Source organism: Neophocaena asiaeorientalis, unplaced genomic scaffold (assembly GCF_003031525.2).
Source record: "Neophocaena asiaeorientalis asiaeorientalis breed wild unplaced genomic scaffold, Neophocaena_asiaeorientalis_V1.1 scaffold138, whole genome shotgun sequence".
NCBI classification, from domain to species: Eukaryota; Metazoa; Chordata; class Mammalia; order Artiodactyla; family Phocoenidae; genus Neophocaena; species Neophocaena asiaeorientalis.
In genome coordinates, this window is record NW_020172632.1 from 7,183,282 (window position 1) to 7,204,655 (window position 21,374).

The 21,374-nt window shown below is 50.0% G+C and overlaps 1 protein-coding gene across 1 annotated transcript in view; it reads right to left on the reverse strand.

The window, feature by feature from the left end:
* Positions 1-5,607: 5,607 nt before the first annotated feature.
* Positions 5,608-21,374, reverse strand: part of DHCR24 (24-dehydrocholesterol reductase) — a 35,242-nt gene continuing 19,475 nt past the window's right edge. The window contains exons 6-9 of the mRNA XM_024739312.1: positions 18,898-19,041; positions 9,882-10,079; positions 9,573-9,751; positions 5,608-8,512 (exon numbers count right to left, since the gene is read on the reverse strand). Of these exons, the coding sequence (XP_024595080.1) occupies positions 8,359-8,512; positions 9,573-9,751; positions 9,882-10,079; positions 18,898-19,041 (675 nt within the window). The 3' untranslated portion in view covers positions 5,608-8,358. The remainder of the gene's footprint in view (positions 8,513-9,572; positions 9,752-9,881; positions 10,080-18,897; positions 19,042-21,374) is intronic.

The following is a 21,374-nucleotide window of genomic DNA, read 5'->3' on the forward strand; positions in this document are numbered from 1 at the left end:
AGCCGCACATGAAGGACAGCTTGCAGTGACCGGAGGACCCAAAGGCCTGAAGACAGATCTGGGGATGGGAAAGTAGGAGTGGGAATGGGGGTTCTTGGAGAAAGGACACATGGGAATGCCTGGGAGAGGGGAGAGGTGTGGTGGGATCACTTTTCCTGGAGATGTCTACCAGGAGGTCATGATGTCTGCTGGGCCAGATATCTTTTGATACGAGAGATCAATTATCCTGAGAATCGGCTAGTGACATGAACATGGGAGCCAGACAGCAGATGGACTAAAGGGGTGGAATGTGGTTGACACTCTCGGAACCCCTTTTATTCTAAAGCCAAAGTCCTTGGATCCCTGATCAGTAAAACCCAAAGAGAGTTGGGAGAGTGGAGCATATGTCCTAAGGTGGCTGTAGGCCCTCTCTGGGAATACTCCATCTCCATCCCAGGATGCTCCTGGAAGCTCAGCAGGGCCAAATGCCACGAGGAGGCTGCTGACCTCCAGGAATCATGCAGCCATTGGGAACAAACAGTTCCACTCCCAAAGTCAGAACTCGTGGGCATGCCAGTCTAGCCCAGAGGTGGGTCTGTGCGGGTTGGTCACAATGTCCTGAGCTTCTGCCCTTACTGTTTTTGGACAGTGAGAGATTGGGTGGGATGGCAGGAGTATGTTGTCTTTAGAAAAGAGGAGGCAGACTCACAGCCTCAGCCACAAAACTCACATAATGATAAAAAATACTTCAAACAATCTTAAGAGCATGAGTGCCTTACAGAAGTTACCTCGTCACTCATGTCAAAATGACTGTTTTGGGAGAAGTAAAACTGAATTTATTCACAGGCATGTTGTCTATCGAAACAAAAATACTACTGAATCCTCAAAAAGGTTGATAAGCCAAACTAGGTGCAAGTAGGTCTAATAAGTTTGCAACGTTTCAGGACATAAGATCAATATACCCAAATCAACTATTGCTATACACTAGCAATAAACAACCAAAAATTGAAAATGCCATATATAATAGCATCAAAACTATCAAATACTTAGGTATAAATTTGACAAAAGAGGTATAAGACTTGTACAGTGAAAACTATAAAATTTCTCTCTGCTGAGAGAAATTAAAGAAGACCTAAATAAAGGGAGAGATATACCATAATCATGGATCAAAAGACTCAATGTCATTAAGATGCCAATTCCCTCAAATTCATCTATAGATTCAATACCAATCAAAATCCTAGTAATTTTTTTTATTATTACTTTTCTTATACAGCAAGTTCTTATTAGTCATCAATTTTATACCCATCAGTGTATACATGTCAATCCCAATCACCCAATTCAGCACACCACCATCCCCACCCTCCTGGCGTTATCCCCCTTTGGTGTCCATACGTTTGTTCTCTACAACTGTGTCTCAACTTCTGCCCTGCAGACTGGTTCACCTGTACCGTTTTTCTAGGTTCCACATACATGTGTTAATATACGATATTTGTTTTTCTCTTTTTGACTTACTTCACTCTGTATGACAGTCTCTAGATCCATCCATGTCTCAATAAATGACTCAATTTCGTTCCTTTTTGTGGCTGAGTAATATTCCATTGTATATATGTACCACATCTTCCTTATCCATTTGTCTGTCGATGGCCATTTAGGTTGCTTCCACGACCTGGTTATTGTAAATAGTGCTGCAATGAACATTGGGGTGCATGTGTCTCTTTGAATTATGGTTTTCTCTGGGTATATGCCCAGTAGTGGGATTGCTGGATCATATGGTAATTCTATTTTTAGTTTTTTAAAGAAGCTCCATACTGTTCTCCATAGTGGCTGTATCAATTTACATTCCCACCAACAGAGCAGGAGGGTTCCCTTAGCCAATTTGATTACTATGTGTCTCGGTGTGTTTTCCTTGGGTTTATCCTGTATGGGACTCGCTGCACTTCCTGGACTTGGGTGGCTATTTCCAGCACCCACCATTTATGGGATTTGATTTTATTGTGATTGCGCCCCTCCTACCATCTCATTGTGGCTTCTCGTTTGTCTTTGGATATGGGGTATCTTTTTTGGTGAGTTCCAGTGTCTTCCTGTCGATGATTGTCCAGCAGCTAGTTGTGATTCTGGTGTTTTCACAAGAGGGAGTGAGAGCTCGTCCTGCTACTCCACCATCTTGGTTCAGGCCCTTGACATTGTAGCTTTATTATCAATAACCTTTTGATTTGTTCACTGTTGTACACATTTGCTTTTTATCTTAGTAGAGAAATTTCTGAAAATTATTAGAAATAGCCAAATTTTAGTGTTTTTCTATTCTTATGTAACAGTCTACCTTGATTTTGCTCATCCAAAACAATAACTCATCTTATTTGACTCAGTCCTGTGGAATCACTCATTTTCTCAACATTCAGTTCAACCTTTTACCCACTTGCCAATGCCTCTTCCCTACACTCCTTCTTGCTCTCATCCTGTCTTCCTAAAAACTTACTCCTAAGTATTTTATTAACAAGGAGGCATAATTGATGAAAAACAACTTAATGTTTTCCTTTCTGAAATTATTTGCATTTTAACCCTTATCTTAACAAGATGGGACTCTAATGGAGGAATTGTAGGCACCCATCAGAAGGTTGGAGCAGACCCCTATAAGCAAATCCTATAAAGTGGTGCTTATTCTTATTTTAAGGATTTGGGGGTATTACCCACTCTGTTTACTCATCAGTTAAGCTGCAAATATGCTTGATATACCTCAAGTCCTTCATATGAGTCAAGGTGGCAAAACAGAGAGTTAGCAATTTCAGGCAGAGATTACCTGTTGTTGTAATGCTGGGATGCCTAGCACAGTGCCAAGCCTACAACGAATGCACAACTATCTGTTGTTTAACTGGTCAACCAAGAGTGATTCAGGCTGTGGTCATTGATCCCTAGATTGCTGACTTTATATGCTTTTACTGCCAATCCCTGCAATTCTGTTATAGATTATATGCAGGAGATGGTAGTGAGCTCTGTTCATGGTTCCTTCATATATAGAAGAACGAATGGTCTTACAAAATCAGGAACATGCTTAATCGGGCATGATCAATTATTAACTCCATTTCCAGCCCCTCTCCCCACCCTGGAGGATGGGGGCGGTGGTGGCAGGGGCTGAAATCATGGCTTGGCCTTTCTGGTGACCAGCCCCCATCCAAGAGAAATCCAGGTGGTCACCCGGAGTCACCTCATTAGAACAAAAGACACCCCATTACCCAGGAAATTCCAAGAGATTTAGGAGTTCAGTGTCAGGAACCAGGAGTATCTATCTATCATCTCTCTATCTATCTATCTATCTATCATTATCTATCTATATCTCTATCTATAGATAGATATACATTTATATCTATATTTATTTATTTATTTATATGATCTTGCAGTGCCCCATTTTTTTTTTTTTTTTTCTTTATCATTCCCTTGGATCTGCCCCCTAGGGAAACCCATGGGGAGGAGTATGATGGGCAGAGCAGGATTCAGCTATTTCTGGGTTCTTTGGCTCAACTATCTTCAAACCATCTGTCATCAGCAGTTCAGGCTGCTATAATAAATTACCACAGATTGCGTGGCTTATACAACAATTTATTTTGCATGGTTCTGGAGGCTGGGAAGTCCAAGGTCAAGGTGCTGGAAGATCTGATGAGAGCCCTCTTCCTGGTCTGCAGATGGGCATCTTGTATCCTCACAAAGAGGGCTAGCTGTTTCATTTCTCTTCTTAGGACACCACTCCTATCATGAGGGTAATTACCCTCATGGCCTAATTACCTCCCAAAAGGCCCACCTCCCGATTCCATAACACTGTCAACATACGAATTTCAGGTCACAAACAGTCCATAGCATCAAAATACCACCTCCTAGAAATCAACAAAGCCTCCCAATCTTTCACAACCTGCAATGACTACAGCGGTCCTACAGGATGAAACCTGTAGGCCATCTTAACACCAGGACATAGCTAGAAAACATGTTTTTGAAACACATCTACATTTAACTTGTGTAGTGTGTGTACGTGAGTGTGTGTGTGCATGCGTGTGTGATTTTTCTCATATAAGCCAAGTTTGGAGAACCAACTGTTGCAACTCTGGCATGAACGTTGGTGTCTGGACACTGCCCACGGTGCCCACAGGGTCTGGTGGGGCAAGACGGTTCCCTTGCAGAAGGAACTGCTTTGGGTCAAAGCAGAACCCTCTGCTGATCCCTAGTGGCTTCCTTTCTGAGCTGAGTTCATGAAGAGATTCCTGACTCCCCACTATGTGTGGGGCTCAGCCAAGGGTCTCATTTCACTCTTTCTAGACCTGGAACTACGGTCTTAACTAGCTTGGGGTGAGGCTCTTGAAGCATTTTGATGTTTTAAGACTAATGAGTCTGCATCCTTATTTAACTCGGTAATGGCCTCAATGTGGCCTCCAAGCAAATCACTTGACCTTTCCTGAGCTTCACTTTCCTCATCTGTAAAATGGGGATGAAAACTGACCTGCTTTTGTTACAGGACTGTGAGGATTAAAGAAGATATTGTATGTTGCATGCTATTCAAATGTAAGGTGATATTTCAGGTTTCAACTACAAAATCTGTTTTAAGGACATTAAAGATTTCTCCTCCTTTAAGGAGAATTTACAAATCCTGATTTGTGAAACTGAACAATTAGAAGAAGAATTTCCTAAGGGGTTCCTCTCAAACAACTTTAGGATGGGACCCTGACATCACATATATTTTAGGAAAATGTCCATCATGAATATCTATGCATTTGCATAAAACTTTATTGCACTAAACTCAACCCGTGTGTCTCTGTTCATTTAAGCCTGACGACCCGTAACAATTAGGGTGAGCTAAATTGCTCTAACAATTAGTCCTGAATACGCAGTGACTCAACTACAGTGAAAGTTTATTTCCTGTTCCCAGACCAGGCCTAAGTTCAGGTTGGTGGGCCGTTCTCCATACAGTGATTCAGGCACCTAGCTCCTTCCCCTTGTGACTCTGCTACCACCTATGGCCTGGTTGTCATCTGCGTCCAAATAACAGAAGAGCCAGGAGAACCTCACACAGGGCTTTACCACTTCTGCTCACATTCTCCTAGAGCGACTCTAACCCAAGGGCCCATCTGAGGGCGAGGGAGGCTGGGAAATGCAGTCCAGTGGTGTGCTCAAAGGAAGGGGTTTTAGTGGACAGTTGGTGGTCTCTACCAGTGTGTAAATGAGGAAAGAGTCTCAATAGGATTAATTGATTTGCCAAAATTAGTTAGGTCATCCAAGTGACAAAGCCAGGACTGCTGCCCAGAGCTTCTGTCATGCCTGGTGCCTTAAAAAGCACAGCCCCACCTCGATCTGAGCCCCACCTCACCTGAACTCTTCTCACTGGTCTCCTAGCTTCCAAGTTTCTCCTTGTACTCTGTTCTCCACCCTGCAGATAGGGGAATATTATCAACATCTACGCCAGGTCATTGTGACGGCGACGGAAATTCAAAGAGTTAAGAAAATCACCCCGGTCCCTCTGCCCTAACACACCTGTCCCTTCCCCCACGCCATCTCCTAGCCCTCGCGGATTCAGAGGGAAATTGGAGCCTGCACTTGGGCCAGGAGTGCCTCTACGTCGGGGTCCCCAGAGCAAGAAACAACAAAGGCTACTTTCCAGATCACACTTTTATTCTTACAGAAGCGGGGGCCACACAGCCATAGGGACATGAAGTGTTCAGACAGTAGGCACAGCGCCTGCAGCCGCAGAGCCTGCTGGGGGGTGGGGGGGGGACCCAGGCCTTTTTCCGTGGTCCCCACGATTAAGGAAAAAACTAAAAATCACACAGCATTCACTGCCACCCCCATCCCCACCCCTTCCCTCTCAGTAACAGCTAATTAGATTATGTATCCTTCCAGCCAAAGAAACTGGCTAGAATCCGGATTTTACAGAAAACCTTCATGCAGAGAAACTCGGCGTTCCGGAAGGGAGAGGCCTCTTCTTATACTTTCCACACACGCTGCCCCACTCCCGCCATGTGCCAAGTTTAATTCCACCTGAAACCACCATCTGGACGGGTAGTGACGAGACTGGCTACAAGAAAGAGCTGGTCGCCCAGCTCAACATGCTTGGAAGACTGCCCCTTTCTAGGCAAGATATCACTGAAGCGAAACACTAACCTGAGGCTGGTGTGATCCCCAGACCCTCCCTCCCTTCTGAGCCCCGGGTTCCGAGTGAGGTCTCCGAAGGGCAGGATTTTGCTTTGTAGGACTGAGGATAACAGAAGCTGCTGGCATCTCTGGCCACACTCCCAGGGGCCCAGGGACGGAGGCCCCACTGGTGAAAGGATGGGACCTTATCTGTTGGGCTAACCTAGCTCGGGCTCACCATTCCTCTACAGTAAGTAGGATCATCACTTTAGCGCTGAGCGGGAAGCCCACGGGCCCACTAGGAGAGCTAATGCCAGTATTCACGTGCTTTGCATACAAGCGAGAAAATGAGGTTTCTTTTTTTTTTTCTTATGCCCCCTCCAGAGGCCAAATGGGGAAGAGTGGTTCCTCTGCCATCTGAGTGTCCTGAATGCGCCCAGAACTCCCAGGACCACGCCGAGACACTGCAGCACGCCAAGCCCAGGGCAGGATGAGTGAGCCTCGGCAGCCAAAGCATGGCTCTGGGAGGATTCTGGCAACCTGTGGTGACAAGATTGACACTTCCCTGCAGGCCATGGTTGTGCCTTTCTGAAAAGATGAGAGCTGGCCTTGGGCTGAAGGAAGGACCTTAAACGGCAGACAACCCCCAAGCGTCCACTTAGATCATTTGTTTTTCCTCTGACTATCCACACAAGAGGCTTTTCATGGGGTTTGCAGTCGTGGTGTTTAAGACAGCTCTGCACTTCTACAGCAGAAGGGCCTCAGGTGGTCTTGTGTGTGCTGATGTGACAGATGAGGAAACTACAGCTCAGAGGGACAAATGACTTGCCCACGGGTGCAGAGCTCATGAGGAATACAGCAAGGACTGAAACCCAGGCCTCCTGGCTCCTGGCGCAGTGGTCTTTCTCTCTCTCTCTCCGAAAATGTCACTGCCTGGCACAGTTCACTTAATTCCAGCTTCCCTTACACAATTCCCTCTCAGATTCTGGGTTTTCAGCTGAGGCTGGGCAGTTCTTAAGACAGAGCTGCATAAACAACCAAGCTCTACTAGGTGGGCAGGGACCTGGGAAGGTTTCCTTCCCTCTGGAACGGAAATGGAGCTAACTTTTCTCTGAGCTTAGGATTTGTAAGGCACTAAAATTAACTACAGTTGGGGGCCGGGGGAGAAAGAAAAAAAGGGGGAGATGAGTGGTTGGAGAAATCAAGTTGATACTGTTTTCTTTTAGCCCCGCAGTGAGGAACCCCATGAAGCCGAGTGACAGCGGGCTCCATTTTCCTGCTTGGCGCGGACCCCCCCCCCCCACCTCCCACCCCCACTGCAGAGCAGAGGACACAGCCCCACCATGGCAAAGCGGGTTCTGGGAACAAGAGCCATGGAGGGTGGAGAGGCAAGAATGAGCCCAGGTCCTCTGGATTCAATTCAGAGCAGAGACCACTCACCCAGCCTGGGCAGGTGTCCCAGGCCTGGGCCTGGCCAGGATTCAACCCTGAAGTGTCTTCTCCAAGGACACAGTCCCCTCTGAGTGGACTTGGGCAACGGCTGCAGTGGGCCTGCAAGCCTGAGCGTGAAGGAGGAAGGGGCAAGGCGCCACCGAGTACGGCAGGGAGAACTTTGGAATCAGACCTGGCTTTGGCACAGCACATCTTGGGCCCGCCCACCTGCCCGCCCCATCTGTTGCCCTCCCAAGACCCCAGGGATGGAGAGGAACCTTCCTTCCTTCCCTGCAGCTGACAAGTGATGGCAGCGCAACTCGAGGGCACCCCCTTCAGCCAAACCCGAGCCCAGGTGACCTAACATGGAGCCTTCCCGGACTCAACCACTGAATCCAAAGCACTTTAGTCCGACGTGACGCTGAGTGGGAAGCCGTGCTAACAGCAGCTGCCGCTTCTCCGGCACCTCTGCTGCGACAGGCGCTTGACTTAGATGACAGTAGCAGGAAGACAGCATTACCCCCTTTCAACAGATGAGGAACAGGGCTCAGAGTGGCTGAGTGACTCACTCAGAGTCACACAGCTAATGAGTGGCAGAACTGGGAACTAGACTCGGGTTTGTCTGACTCCAAATCTCATGTCCTGTCCACTCTACTTGGCTGCCCCTGGAAGCTGGGAGCAAGCTGTCGGGGCCACCTGGGTGGGGTTTCTGGAGGGGTTTCTTTCTGAAAGTGTGGATCTGGCAGAGCAGCCAAGCTTGAGTGAAGGGAAGATAGATGCCTTCTGGCCCTGGGGACAGGGTCCGCCCTCGCGTCCGCCTCCTTCCGGGTGGGCTCCGGCTCAGTGCCTGGCAGCCTTGCAGATCTTGTCATAGACCTCCGGGAAGGCGTCCTGGCAGCCGAGCTGTTTCCGCAGCCTATGGTACAGGGAGCCGTCAAACATCTCCCAGAACTCCTCCCGGTCCATGTAGCAGTCGGCATACAGCATCTGGAACCTGCAGCGCAGACACAAGGGTGAGGACTCGGGGACAGGGGTCAGAGAGGCGGGGAGGGGAAAGGGGAGCAAAGAACCCCAGCCATCCCTAATGCGCCCCTAACGCACCGCCTGCTCTGCAGGGCAGGACGCGCTTTTGGAGGATTTCTCTTGTTTAATCCCCCTAATGAGCTAGTGGTTGAGGCTGCTGCAGGAATTCTTATCCCCATTTTACAGACGGGGAATCTGGGCGCAGGGCTTTAAGTGGCAGTGGAGGCAGAGTCAGTAGAGTGCAGGGCACTGCATGCCCGTCTCCCCGATATGCTCACCAGGCTGCCTTCTCTCTCTTTTCTGACGTTCAATAAACTGCACATAAGGAAAGTGTACAACTTGAAGCTACAAGGATATATGGCACAACACGGGGAATACAGCCAATATTTTACCATAACTGTAACTAGAGTACGACCTTTAAAAGTTGTGAATCACTAAATTGTACACCGGTAACGTATAATATTGTACAGCAACTATACTTCAGTAACATAAATAAATAAAATAAGCAAAAAACCTTTTTTTAATAAATTAAAAAACAAGAAACGTACTGCTTGATAAGTTTGATGTATGTCTGTAACCTTGAAACTGTCACCTCAGTCCAGGTAACGGCCATATCCATCCCCCCCAAACTTCCTTCACGCCCCGGATTCCCCTGTGTTGTCTGTCCGTCACCCTCCACAGTCCCAGGCAGAACTGCCTTCTGTCACCATGGGTTCATCTGCATTTCCCAGAATTTTATATAAAATATATATATATATAAATAGAATCATACAGTACTCTTTTTTCCTGGCTTCTTTCCGTCAGCATAATTATTTTGAGATTCGTCCACATGGATTTTGCACGTCCACGGTTTGTTCCAGGACGTTTCTGAGCAATGCTCCGTCCAGGCCTCTGTGTGGCTTTCGTGGTCCTGAGTCCCCCCCCCGCTCCTCAGCTTTGGCCTCCAACCTGGAGTGGGAGCCCCTGGACACGTCTAAAGCACCCCCATCAGTGCTCTGTGGCTGACGGCCACACTCTGGGCACTCGCTCACCCGTGCACACTTCGGACGAACTTCTCCAACTGCCTCATGCAGGACCGGGCTTCAAAGTGCTTCACGCGCGGCTCCCCGTAGGCACCAATGTCGACGTAGAGCTCGGCCTCGTTTCCCTTGGGGTGCACCAGGCCCGGCTGGCTGGGCAGGATGAATGGGCACAGCCAGATGGGGTAGACCTGGGGGGCCAGGGAGGGCGTGTTGGTGCTTTTCCTCCCCCAGGAGGCAGGCTCTGCAGCGCTCCCCTCTCTCTGCTGCTCACACGCCACCCTCACCCCGCGTCCCCGCTGAGCTCCCGGCCCGGCTCACGTGGATGTCGCTGTGGAAGGTGTGCAGGGCCTGCGGCAGGCATTTCATGGGCACCAGCATGTCCTGCACCACGTGGTGCTGCTCGTACAGCTTGCGCAGCGTCTCGCCCTGGGTCAGCTTCAGGAGGGAGATCTTGGGAGGCACCATCCAACCAAAGAGGTAGCGGAAGACGGGGTTGTTGCCGAAGGGGATGATGTCCTAAAAGACAAGGGTTGGGGACGGAGAGAAGGAACTCAGCAGGGCCCAGTGTCCCCACGTGCCAGGGGCTGGGTCCTCCTCTGGTACTGGACAGAAATGTGACGGGTCCACTCCTATCTGGGGGGGCGTGGCGGTACCCAGCCGGATCTGGGTTTGATTCCCAGCTCCGGCATTTACCAGCTATGATGATGATCTTGGGCTGGGGGCTTAACCTCCCTGAGCTCAGTTTCCTGATCTGCAAAATGGGGCTTATGAGAATGAATGGTAAGATACCAAATGGAAGGCACTCAGGCCATTGCCTGAAGCAAAATAACAACGAAGCTATCGTTGCTGTTCTACTTGCTGAGGTCAGTGTGGCCGGCACAGAGCAGGCACTCCATAAATGTTTGAGAATGCTGCTGAATGGCAAGAGGGATGGATACTCAGAGAGCTTAAGCAATTTCCCTAAGGTCACACCGCCAGAGACGGCTCCCACCGAGGTGGGGAAGGTCTCGCTCAGGTTCAACGATGAGCCCTTCGGTTTACAGCATCTCCTGAGAGGCCTTCTCTGACGCCCCTATTAAAATGTCACTGCTTCCCACCCCTCCACACACACAAACAGCAAATTCTTGCTCACCTGTCAAGGCCAAGCTTGACAGCTACCTTCAATCCTAGGCAGAGCTAGCCACTTTCTCTTGTTCTTGTGGCCCTGCACCGTGCGACCCCGCCTGCCTCCCCCAGGCTGGCCTCTTGGGAAACCCCCCTGAGCAGGGCTGTCCTTCCTCTTCCACTCCTCAAACCTCCACAAGGGAGGAGCCCCCCATTCACGATCGTCCTCCCTGCCCCCAGTCTGCCATCTTCCCGAGGGCTGCCAGCGTGCACCTCATACCCCATCCTCATAGCTCCTGGGCCCTCGAAGCCAAGGACATTCCTTCATTCGTTAGACAATTACGAGGCGCCTGTGTGCTTAGGTGCCAGGTTCTGTGCTGGGTGCTGGGGATACCCAGATCATTGAGACGTGGTCCCTGACCTCAGGTGTGAAGAGCTGCAACAGAGAGATGCAGAGGCAGCTCATAAAAGCGTCCACATCAGACTAGGGTCAGTGGTGGCTGCCCAAAGAAGCCCCCATGCTAAGCTTCAGAGGCTGCATGACTCTTCCTCTCCCCTCCCCTCCCCTGGAATCATCTCCTCTGATCACCAGCCCACTCCCATGAGGGAGGGAGGGGCCTGTCTGCTCTCTTCTCTGTTAGATTCCGGCTCCTACACCAGTTCCTGGCTCACGACAGGAGCTCGGGAAATAGCGTGGCTTTTATTGTTCCCTTGGTTGTCCTTGGAAAAGCCACACAGGCCCATAGCAGAAATCCCCCCTCAAAGGCTAAGCCCTGACCCCGTTTCCCTCACAGCCCTGACCACTCATCATTCCTCCTCCGTCCCAATCTCTTGCCCCTCCACAAAGGCAACCATTCTTAGGAATTATTGGTGTACCCGTCTAGAGACATTCGATGCACAGACAAGTCCATGGACTTAAAAAGAACACAAGCCGCAAATGGCAGCATCTACTGGCCTCCTGCTTGTCACTGTATCCTGGGTGTCAGCACACAGGGCGCTACTGCATTCTTTGTCCTGGATGCCTGACACTGTACAGACAGACCTCGTTTTATTGTACTTCTGATCTGTGATCAGTGATCTTTGATGTCACTACTCTGACTTGCTGACGGCTCAGATAATGGTTAGCATTTTTTAGCAATAAAGTATTTTTAAATTAAGGTATGCCCTTTTTTTTTTAGACATAATGCTAGTACCCACTTAATAGACTACACTATAGTGTAAACATAACTTTTATATGCGGTGGGACAACATTGTAAAGCAATTATGGTCTAATAAAGATATTAAATTTAAAAATATATATATATATATGCACTGGGAAACCAAAAAATTCGTGTAACTCACTTTATTGTGATATTTGCTTTATTGCAGTGGTCTGGAACCCAACATGCAATATCTCCAAGGTCACCCTTCACGGGGTGGGGCTGCAAAGTCCTAGCCCCCTGGCCTCAAGGTGGGACAGCCCTGGAGGGCCATCCAGCCCCAGAGCTCGCTGTGGGTTGGCTGAGGTCTTTGTTGTGGCTGCCTGACACCTCTGCTTTTCCCTCTGCCCGGCCCTGCTTCCCTTTCCTCTCGCAGTTGAGGATCGCCAGAGTTCTCCTGAACAAACTTCCTGTGCGCACATCTTGGTAGTAAAACACCCATCCTTACTCATCCTTCCCGATTCTTCCTTTAACTTCAGGCAGTACAGGCTAGAGTTTAACAGCACAAAAATAGAAGACAAACCTCATTTTGAAACCTAGCTCTGTGGTTTTAAAACCCATCCAGGAGTTCTCTGCTATTCCTTTCTTCAAGAGGTGGAGCTTAATTCCCTCCTCCTTGGGTGTGGGCCAGACTTGGTGACTCCATTCTAATAAGAGAGTACGGTGGGAGTGGCGAGGTGACAAGACTGTGTCATGGAAGGCACTGAGGACCCCTCCTTGGTCTCTCTCTTGGATCACCTGCTCTGGGGGAAGCCAGCTGCCCTGCTGTGAGGACACTTGAGCAGCCCAGGTGGCAAGGAACGGAGGCCTCTTGTCAACAGCCACGTGAGGGACCCTTCCAGGAAGCAGATTCTCCAGCCCTACTAAAGCCTCCAGCACACCAGCCCTGCCGACACCTTGACTGCAGCCCTGAGCCAGAAACACCCACATCATCGCTCTCCAATCCCTGAGCCTCGAAACTGGGCAGTTGTTTTAATCCTCACAATTTGGGGTTAATTCATTATGCAGCAATAGATAACCGATACACTCTTATCTCTTACTGAGTTGTGTTACTCTGGATAACCTAAACCAGTTTCTTCGTCTGTTAAGTGGAAACGGCACTAGGACCTACCCTCACAGGGCTGTTAGGAAGACGGAGAGAATGCGTGTAAAGTGTCTGGCCTAAGAACGAACATGTAAGGAGTGATTCACGTTAATTGCTGCTGTTACCATGCTGATGTGCTCACGTACTTTGCTGGCCCCTCTTTCCTTTCCTGTCTCTTAAATATCCCTGCTCTTGACAAAACCACACCTCCCACACCCTTAACACTGCTCCTGGCAGGGATAAAGAGGGACTCGGGGGTCTTCTGCCTTTGGCAAAACTTTCCACCAAACGTTCTGGGCCTGGACACTGCTCAAAGGAGGACTAACAGGGATGGGGGAAGCCCAGAGCTCCCCAGGCCTTGACGAAGCCTCTGCTGCCCACTCCTCCACCCCTTACCACTGCCCCGTCACATCCTGCCTGAGAGACCTCGCCCACGATTAGAAGTGACCCGACACCTCCTCCTAGGAGACCACCAGGTGTAATTCCTTCATGCCTGACATCCCTATTTATCTCAGTCACGGTTGACTTTTGGGTGCCTCCCACAAGCACCTTTGATGTGCTACAGCGATGCAATGTCTTTTAACCTGACCCCACTGGCCACTGTCCCCCCATCTTCCAAACCCCTCCCCTGTGCTCTCTCATGGTCTAAACAGCAGCAACCCCCCTCCATCCTCAAGCTCTTCTCTCGACCGTCGTGTCCTCTCCTTGCTCTTAGCTGGAACCTGGCTGGCCCCTGCAGCCCTCCGAGGTGGTATCATTTTCTCTCCATGAGCCTCGGGGTAGACGGAGGTGAGGTGGGCTCCGCATCACTGCTTCTAGGTCTCTGCCCCTCCCATTCCCTGAAAACCCTCAGCAGCTTTGCAGCCTCCTGTCCATCATCTCCACCCCCATCATCTCCCTCGTTCCCAGATCACTACCACCTTCTTCAACACTCATCTTATCACTGATGCGATTTAATATCCACCTCTACGATCTTTCCCACGCCCCAGCCTCCTCTCTGTCCTCCAGCGATCTTACCTTCCACCTGGCCTCTGCCCTGACTCTCATGTCACACTCCAGAGCAGGGGATGACGAACTATAGCCCGTGGGAATCGGTCTGCAAGCGGATCCAGCCTGCTGGCCAGATCTGGCCCCCTGCCTGTGTTTATACATAGTGTCACTGGAGCACAGCCATGCACGTTTGTTTGTGCACTGCCTGTGGCTGCTTTTGCGCTACAAGGGCAGCGCTGAGCAGCTGCGACAGGACGTATGACCCGCAGAACCTAAAGCTTTTGCTATTTGGCCCTTAAGAAAGTTTGCTGACCTCTCGATGTTGTCCTATTGTCTGTATTCATTGCCTCTGCTGACTTGGAAAAAGAAAAAGCAGGTCAGAGCTGTGAGCTGAGTTTATTCAGTGTCTCACTGACTATAGCCTGGGAGACCCGCTCTCAAACAGCTCTGAGAAACAGTTCCGAAGAGGTAAAGGCTAGAGCAGTATGTATGGGATTTTGGCGAAGCGTACATGTAATCAAGCACTGGTCTTGGTCGAAGGTTGTTGCTAGTTAGGAGGAACAGCCGTCTTATTAATGGTTTTGGTACTTTTCTAAGTATGGGAAGATCCAAGAATTTGGGTTCATAAAATTTTCTCCTCAAAATATCTACCTATCTGAAGGCTGTCTTTATCTGCCAGTTTTCCCATAGCACAGAGTGCCTCATTACTGACCTTTGCCCTGAAATCCTTTCGGGGGTGTTGACGGCAAGGCCTAATGACTGCCTTCCTGCAGAACTGGATGGTAGGCAACATTCTTCATTTGGCATCTCCATAGTTTCAACTCCAAGCGTTCGCCCTCTGACCATCACTAACTCTCCTTCCTGCTGCCCATGCCCCCCAGTGCTCTGACGTCAATTCTTCACCCCAAGGGGCACCCAGGCCACCATATCAGTCCCTTCAGCCCCGCACATCCTCACTGCCCTGCCTCAGCTGGCTCGGATTTCATCCTGATCACGTCCTGGCTTTTCCAACCCTGCCCCACTTGTCATACTCATTTGCAAAACCTCAACCGTGGTTAAATCTTACTTTCTCCCTATGCTGTACCCCGTCCACAGAGCTGAACGTGTGAAAATCCACAACCACCAGGGCTGGTCTCACTGTAAACTCGTGGTCATGAATCTTTGGCAGGCCCAGTGCTGCCCAGCAATCCTATGACATTTCCCCAGTTGATTCATTCCCACTCTCCAAGGGACAATTTCCCATCTCCTCTCACCTCAATCCTTCAACAACCCCTCACCCCCTCATCTCAGCTAAAATCCTTGCTTCCTATCTCATTGAGAAAACAGAAGAACTCCCACACCCTCCCACCACCAAATGGTCCTCCTGTTTGTAGCAACTGTTCCATTAACACTTCCTCGCTCCTGTCCAGTGGGTGAATCTCCATGCTCTCACCTAAAGGCAACCTCTCCACCTGAGCACAGGATCCATCCATCCTCAAGGTTCACCCTGCGAGCACACCCTCTCCCCTGCACTGCCAGCACATCAACATGCGGTAACCTCTCCCTTCTTGAAAGTCACACATGGACTTCCCTGGCGGTCCAGTGGTTAAGACTCTGCACTTCCATTGCAGGGGGCACGGGTTTGATCCCTGGTTGGGGAACTAAGATCCCATGTGCCATGCGGCACAGCCAAAAAAAAAAAATCAAAATAAAAAATAAAACAGTCACACAAAATATTTCCTCTCGATCCTACACTCCCCTCTGGCTCCCACCCTACTTTTCTTCTTTCCCTTATACTGAGCCTTCTCAGATTTCCATTTTCACTGTCTCCACTTCCCTGCCTCTGTTTTCTCTCGAACCCACGTCAGGCTTTCAGTCCCACGGCTCAAGGTCATGAGTGACCTTCTCACGACTAAGACCAGGGGTCGATGCGTTGTCGTCATCTCACGCAGGGGCATCTGACACAGCTGTTCATCTCCCTTCTTGACACGCTGTCCTCAGGTAGCTTCCGGGATGCCAGTCCTCCTGGGTTTCTCCTCGCCTCGGGCTGATGGCGTCTTCTCCTCTCCTGGCTGCTTCCTCCTCCCTCAACTTTGCAGGGCTTGGCTCTGGGACTTCTCTTCTCTAACCTCCCTCACTCGTCTAGTCCCACGCTGTTAATTAACACTTCTCTGCTGATGATACCCACAGTGATACGGATTTCTTTGACCTCTGCCCTGAAGATCTGACATATGTGCCAGCTGCCCACCCAACGTCCCACCTGCATGTCTGAAAAGCATCTCACGCTGACATGTCCCAAACCAAACTTCTGATTTTCCTTCCCAGACCCCTCCCCCATGTTGTCCATAGCAGTCAATGGCACCTGGGGTCACCCAGTTGCTTGGGTCCCTAACCTTGGAATCACACCCAAGGGCAATCTGTGGGAAATCCCATTGGTTGGTTCAACCTTCACAGCACCTCCCAGATCTGAGACCCCCTTCCTCCTCCACCGCTACCACCCCGGACGACAGAATCTTCTTTCTTCCGCTCTCCCACTCTTGCCACCTCCACCCCATCCACTCTCCACCTAGCTGTCAAAATTATCCTTTTAAAACAAACATCAGGTCATGTCACTTTTCTGCACCAAGTCCTCCACTGGCTTCCTTACCACACAAGGTAAAACATAAAGTCCTCCCCTGACCTACAAGGACCCACATGATCTAGGCTATGGCTGCTGTCTGACAGCATTCTCCACCATGGGTCTAGTTCAAGGGCCTTCTTGCTGTCTTCAGAAACACACAGCCTTGCTGTGACAACCTGCACCTTGCTGTGATGCAAAAGAATGGAGTTGGACCCGCACCTCACACCATATACAAAACTTAACTTAAAACGGATCAAGCACCTACATATAAGAGCTAAAGCCATAAGGCTTTTAGAAGATAACGCAGGAAGAAATCTTCGTGACTTTGGGATTTAGCAATGGATTCTTAGATACGACACTAAAAGCACGAGTAACAAAAGAAAAAATAGATCAACTGGACTTCATCAAAACCAAAAACTTTCGTGAATCAAAAGACATTGTCGGGGGCTTCCCTGGTGGGGCAGTGGTTGAGAGTCCGCCTGCTGATGCAGGGGACACGGGTTCGTGCCCCGGTCCGGGAAGATCCCACATGCCGCAGAGCGGCTGGGCCCGTGAGCCATGGCCGCTGAGCCTGCGCGTCCGGAGCCTGTGCTCCGCAACGGGAGAGGCCACAACAGTGAGAGGCCCGCGTACCGCAAAAAAAAAAAAAAAAAAAAAAAAAAAAGACATTGTCGGGACTTCCCTGGTTAAGACTTCGCCTTCCAATACAGGGGATGCGGGTTCCATCCCTGGTCGGGGAGTAAGATCCCACATGCCTCACGGCCAAATGACTGAAACAGAATACTGTAACAAATTCAATAAAGACTTTAAAAATGGTCCACGTCAAAAAAAATCTAAAAAAAAAAAAGACATTATCAAGGAAGTGAAAGACAACCTACAGATTGAGAGGAAATATTTGCAAATCATGTATTTGAGGAGGGTCTAATATCCAGAATATATATAGAACTCTTACAAGTCAACAACAAAGATCAATAACTCAATTAAAATTGGGCAAAGGATCTGAACAGACACTTCTCCAAGAAATATCCAAATGGCCAACAGGCACATGGAAGGATACTGAACATCGCTAGTCATTAGGAAAACACAAATCAAAATCACAGTGCGATTCCACTTCTTACCCACTAGGATAGCTATCGCAAAAAAAACAGAAAACAACGAGCGCTGGTGAGAATGTAGAGAAACTGGAACCTACACGTGCTGCTGTTGAGAATGTAAAATGGCTCAGCCACCATGGAAAGCGTCTGGCGGTTCCTCCATAGGTTACACACAGAATCGTCACACGACCCAGTAGTTCCACTCCTAGGCGTGTATCCTCCAAAACTGAAAACTAGTACCCAGACAAGTTCTTGTACATGAGTGTTTGCAGCAGCACTGCTCACAACGCCGATAGGTGGAAACCACTCAAACGTCCACCAGCAGGGGAGTGGAAAAACCAACTGTGGTCCAGCCACACAATGGAGAATTATTCAGCCACAAAAAGGAAGGATGTGCTGATACATGCTACAGCGTGGATGAACCTTGAAAACAGGCTTAGTGAAAGAAGCCGGGCACAAAAGGCCACATGTTGTATGATTCCATTTAAATAAAATGTCTAGAATAGGTAAATCCATAGAGACAGAATGCAAGACTGATGGCTGCCAGAGTCTGGGGAAAGGGAATGGGGAGTAACCGCTTAATGGGTACAGGATTTCCTCTTAGGGAGATGAAAATATTTTGAAACTAGATATAGTGGACACATAACATCATGAATGTATCAAAATACCACTGAATTGTACACGTTAAAATGTTTGATTTTATGTTTTCAGTTCAATTAAAAAAAAGAAATAAAAAGCTACCCACTCAGCCCATCTGAGGAGCTGTGCTCTGGCTCCTCCTCTGCCTGGTGTGTCCTCCCTACGTTCAGGTCCCGCTCACAAGGCATCTCCTGAGAGGCCTTCCCTGGTCGCTTATTTAAAATGTCACTGCTCCCCGTCGCTCATCACATAACAGCAAATTCCTGCTCACACGTCAAGGCCACGCCTGACAGCTACCTCCAGCCCTGGGCAGGACCAGCCACTTCCTCTTCTCAGGCCGCAGTCTGTCTGCTCGGCTGGGCTACAGCTCCTCAAGGACAGAACAGGTCTGTGTTCCCCAAAGCACTGGGCCCCGCGCCCCACCTTCTGGCACAGGCAGGTGTGTGGGGAGAGCCCGCTGCTTTAAGGCAAGGTGGCTGCTCCTGAAGAAGGAAGCACTGTGCTGCTGGGTAAGAGGCTGTTCTGGTCCCTAGGACAAAGCCACTCTTTTCCCCCAAGGGAGGGGAAACCATCCTGGTTGCCAGCCTGGCCAGGAGCCAGGACTACCAGGAAATCCTAGCCTCACCTGGAGCTCCCAGAAGATGCTGCGCGTGTGGCGGTGGTAGTAGTGTCTCAAGGGGATGTACTCCAGGCCCTCGCGGTTTGTCTTCAGGTAGTTCTCCACGTGCTTGAAGAACCACGGCTTGTAGTAGTTGCCAATGCTATTCAGCTGCAATGACAGAGGGCACTGTGTCAGGCCACAGGCAAGCCCCAATGCCATCGGGGCGTAACAGTGATACCCGGCTTCTGTTCAGCACTCCTGGCCTCTCCAGAGCTCTTTCATGTCTAGTATTGCCTTGGAGGCTCTTGAAAGCCGGGCGAGGTTACTAAGCAGAGCCGGCATTCTCTAGCAGAGAGAGCAGAAGCTCACAGAGGTTAAGTGGTGAGTGCTGGGCCCAGCAGCGAACTCCTGACAGGCTCGAGAGCTCAGCCTGCTACTCCTCCTCGGTGAGAGAACTGAAGTGCCGATGTCTGTAGCCGTCGGCCACAGTGCAGCGCTCCATACAGGCGTGTTCCTCCCCACCTCCCTCCCACGAGGCCAGCGTCGGCACGAACACTGAGCGTGGGTCATCCTCCCCACTGGGTCCCACAGCCGACAGCACTAACTGACCACGTTGCTCTCCCTGCTGCCCTGGACCAAGCTCCACATCCTCTGGCCACAGCGCTCCCCCCACGCAGCCACCATCAACGGAGGAAGCTCACAGTAAAGCTACCGTCTTCCCTGGCACTGGGCCCCGTGGTCTCCAAGCCTAAATCATATATTTAGCTGGTGTTTTCTTCAGCCCTAAATGGTTCAGGACTCTATCTACTGTGTGCCCTGGGATGACTTAGCTTCTCTGAGCCTCAGCTTCCTCACCCATGAAAGGAACTATGGGCCGATGCTTTTGAGACAGGCAGGGCAGCAACCCGGAAGGGTCATGGGCTTCAGGTTGGGCGGCTGAGGCCAGACCCTGGCTGTCACCCACTAGCTGTGTGACCTGGCGCAGGACACTCTGAGCTTGTTTCTTCATGTGTAAAATGGCAATAAAAATAAATACTTTGTGGGAGATCTCTGTGATTATTAGAAATTACACACACACACACTGCAGACGCTCGGGCCCATGTCATACCAGCTTCTCTTGGGGTGGGAGAGGCACCCGAGTTTTATGGGGCAGGTGAGATCACACCCAGCAAAGGGCAGGAGGAAGCAGAGAGTGGAGGCCGCATAGGAGAGGCCGCGTAGGAGAGGTAGAATGTTGCCAGGGGACCATCAGGGAGGGAAAGACAGGAGCAGAGGCAAGAAGTAAGCAAGCCCAGAGTGGCTGGAGAATAATCACAGCACGGGCTAAGTGCCCACACTCCAGGGAGGCAGGACCAGTACCCGAGTATTCACTCTTTGTCCCCTCCATGACTTTGCATACATTCATTATCTCTTCCATGACCTTGCACACATTCCTTCTTTATCTCCTCCACGACCTTGCACAGCAGGGCTGTCCCTGCTTCACTAACCAGGAGAAAGAATCATCAAGGTTGAAGGGACTACCCGAGGTCACAAGGCTGGCAAGAGGCAAGGACTCAAGCACATTCCATGTTGCAAAAGAAGGCCAAGGCGGATGGCAGAGAACCTTGAATGGTGGGTTCTGGAATGTGGGCGTTATAAAAAAAAAAAAAAAAAACTATTAATTTTTTTCCTGATTCTAAAAGCAACGTACGCTCCTTGTGAAAACTTCAGACACTGCAGTAATGTGTAACCTGAGAGATGCCCCTGCCGCCTCACCCTCCAGAGGGAACTACTAAAAACCGAAATGTATTCATTAGGTTTTATTTTCACACACACACAGATTTATATAAATGGGACTGCCGTGTGCCTACTGTTTACTGATCTGCTGTCTCCACTTATAATGCACTAGGCTGATCCTGGCAGGTTACTTAGCCTCTCTGAGCCTCATTTTCAGTACAGGCAGAATGGTTAGAGACTACAAGAGATAAGGCAGGAAGTGCCAAGCACGGGGCCTGCCCACAGCAGGGGCACAGTATTCAGTTCCCGGTCCTCTCACTGCACCCAGCCCCTCGGCAGCTCCCTCCACCCTGGAGCCAGGCAACCGCTGCCCTCCACCTCTGGCAGCCAACACTTGCAGCCCATCTGGGGGTCACCGCTGTGTGCAGGCCACTCTGCTGCTAGGCCACTCTGCAGTGGGGAAACCAGGCCACAAAGTACCAGGAACCGGGCTAAAGAGCCTGCTTGTCCAAGTCAGTTAGAGCGTGGAAAGTGCAGGGCAGGGCAGAAGTCACCATAGGCTGGCCTCCACCTGTGAATGCAAAGGGGAGTCAGATCCAACAGGAACAGAGCAGCTCGATCTAACCCCAGGTGGACCTGGTCACACACCGGCAGAGGCACCAGCTGCGTGATGAACCCGAGACTCGGGGGTACCCGCACTCCTGGTGTTCGTGGACTCATCGGTAACTCTTTGTGCCAGAGAAGCCTGGGACATGATAAAGAACCTGGATGGCACATCTCTCCTG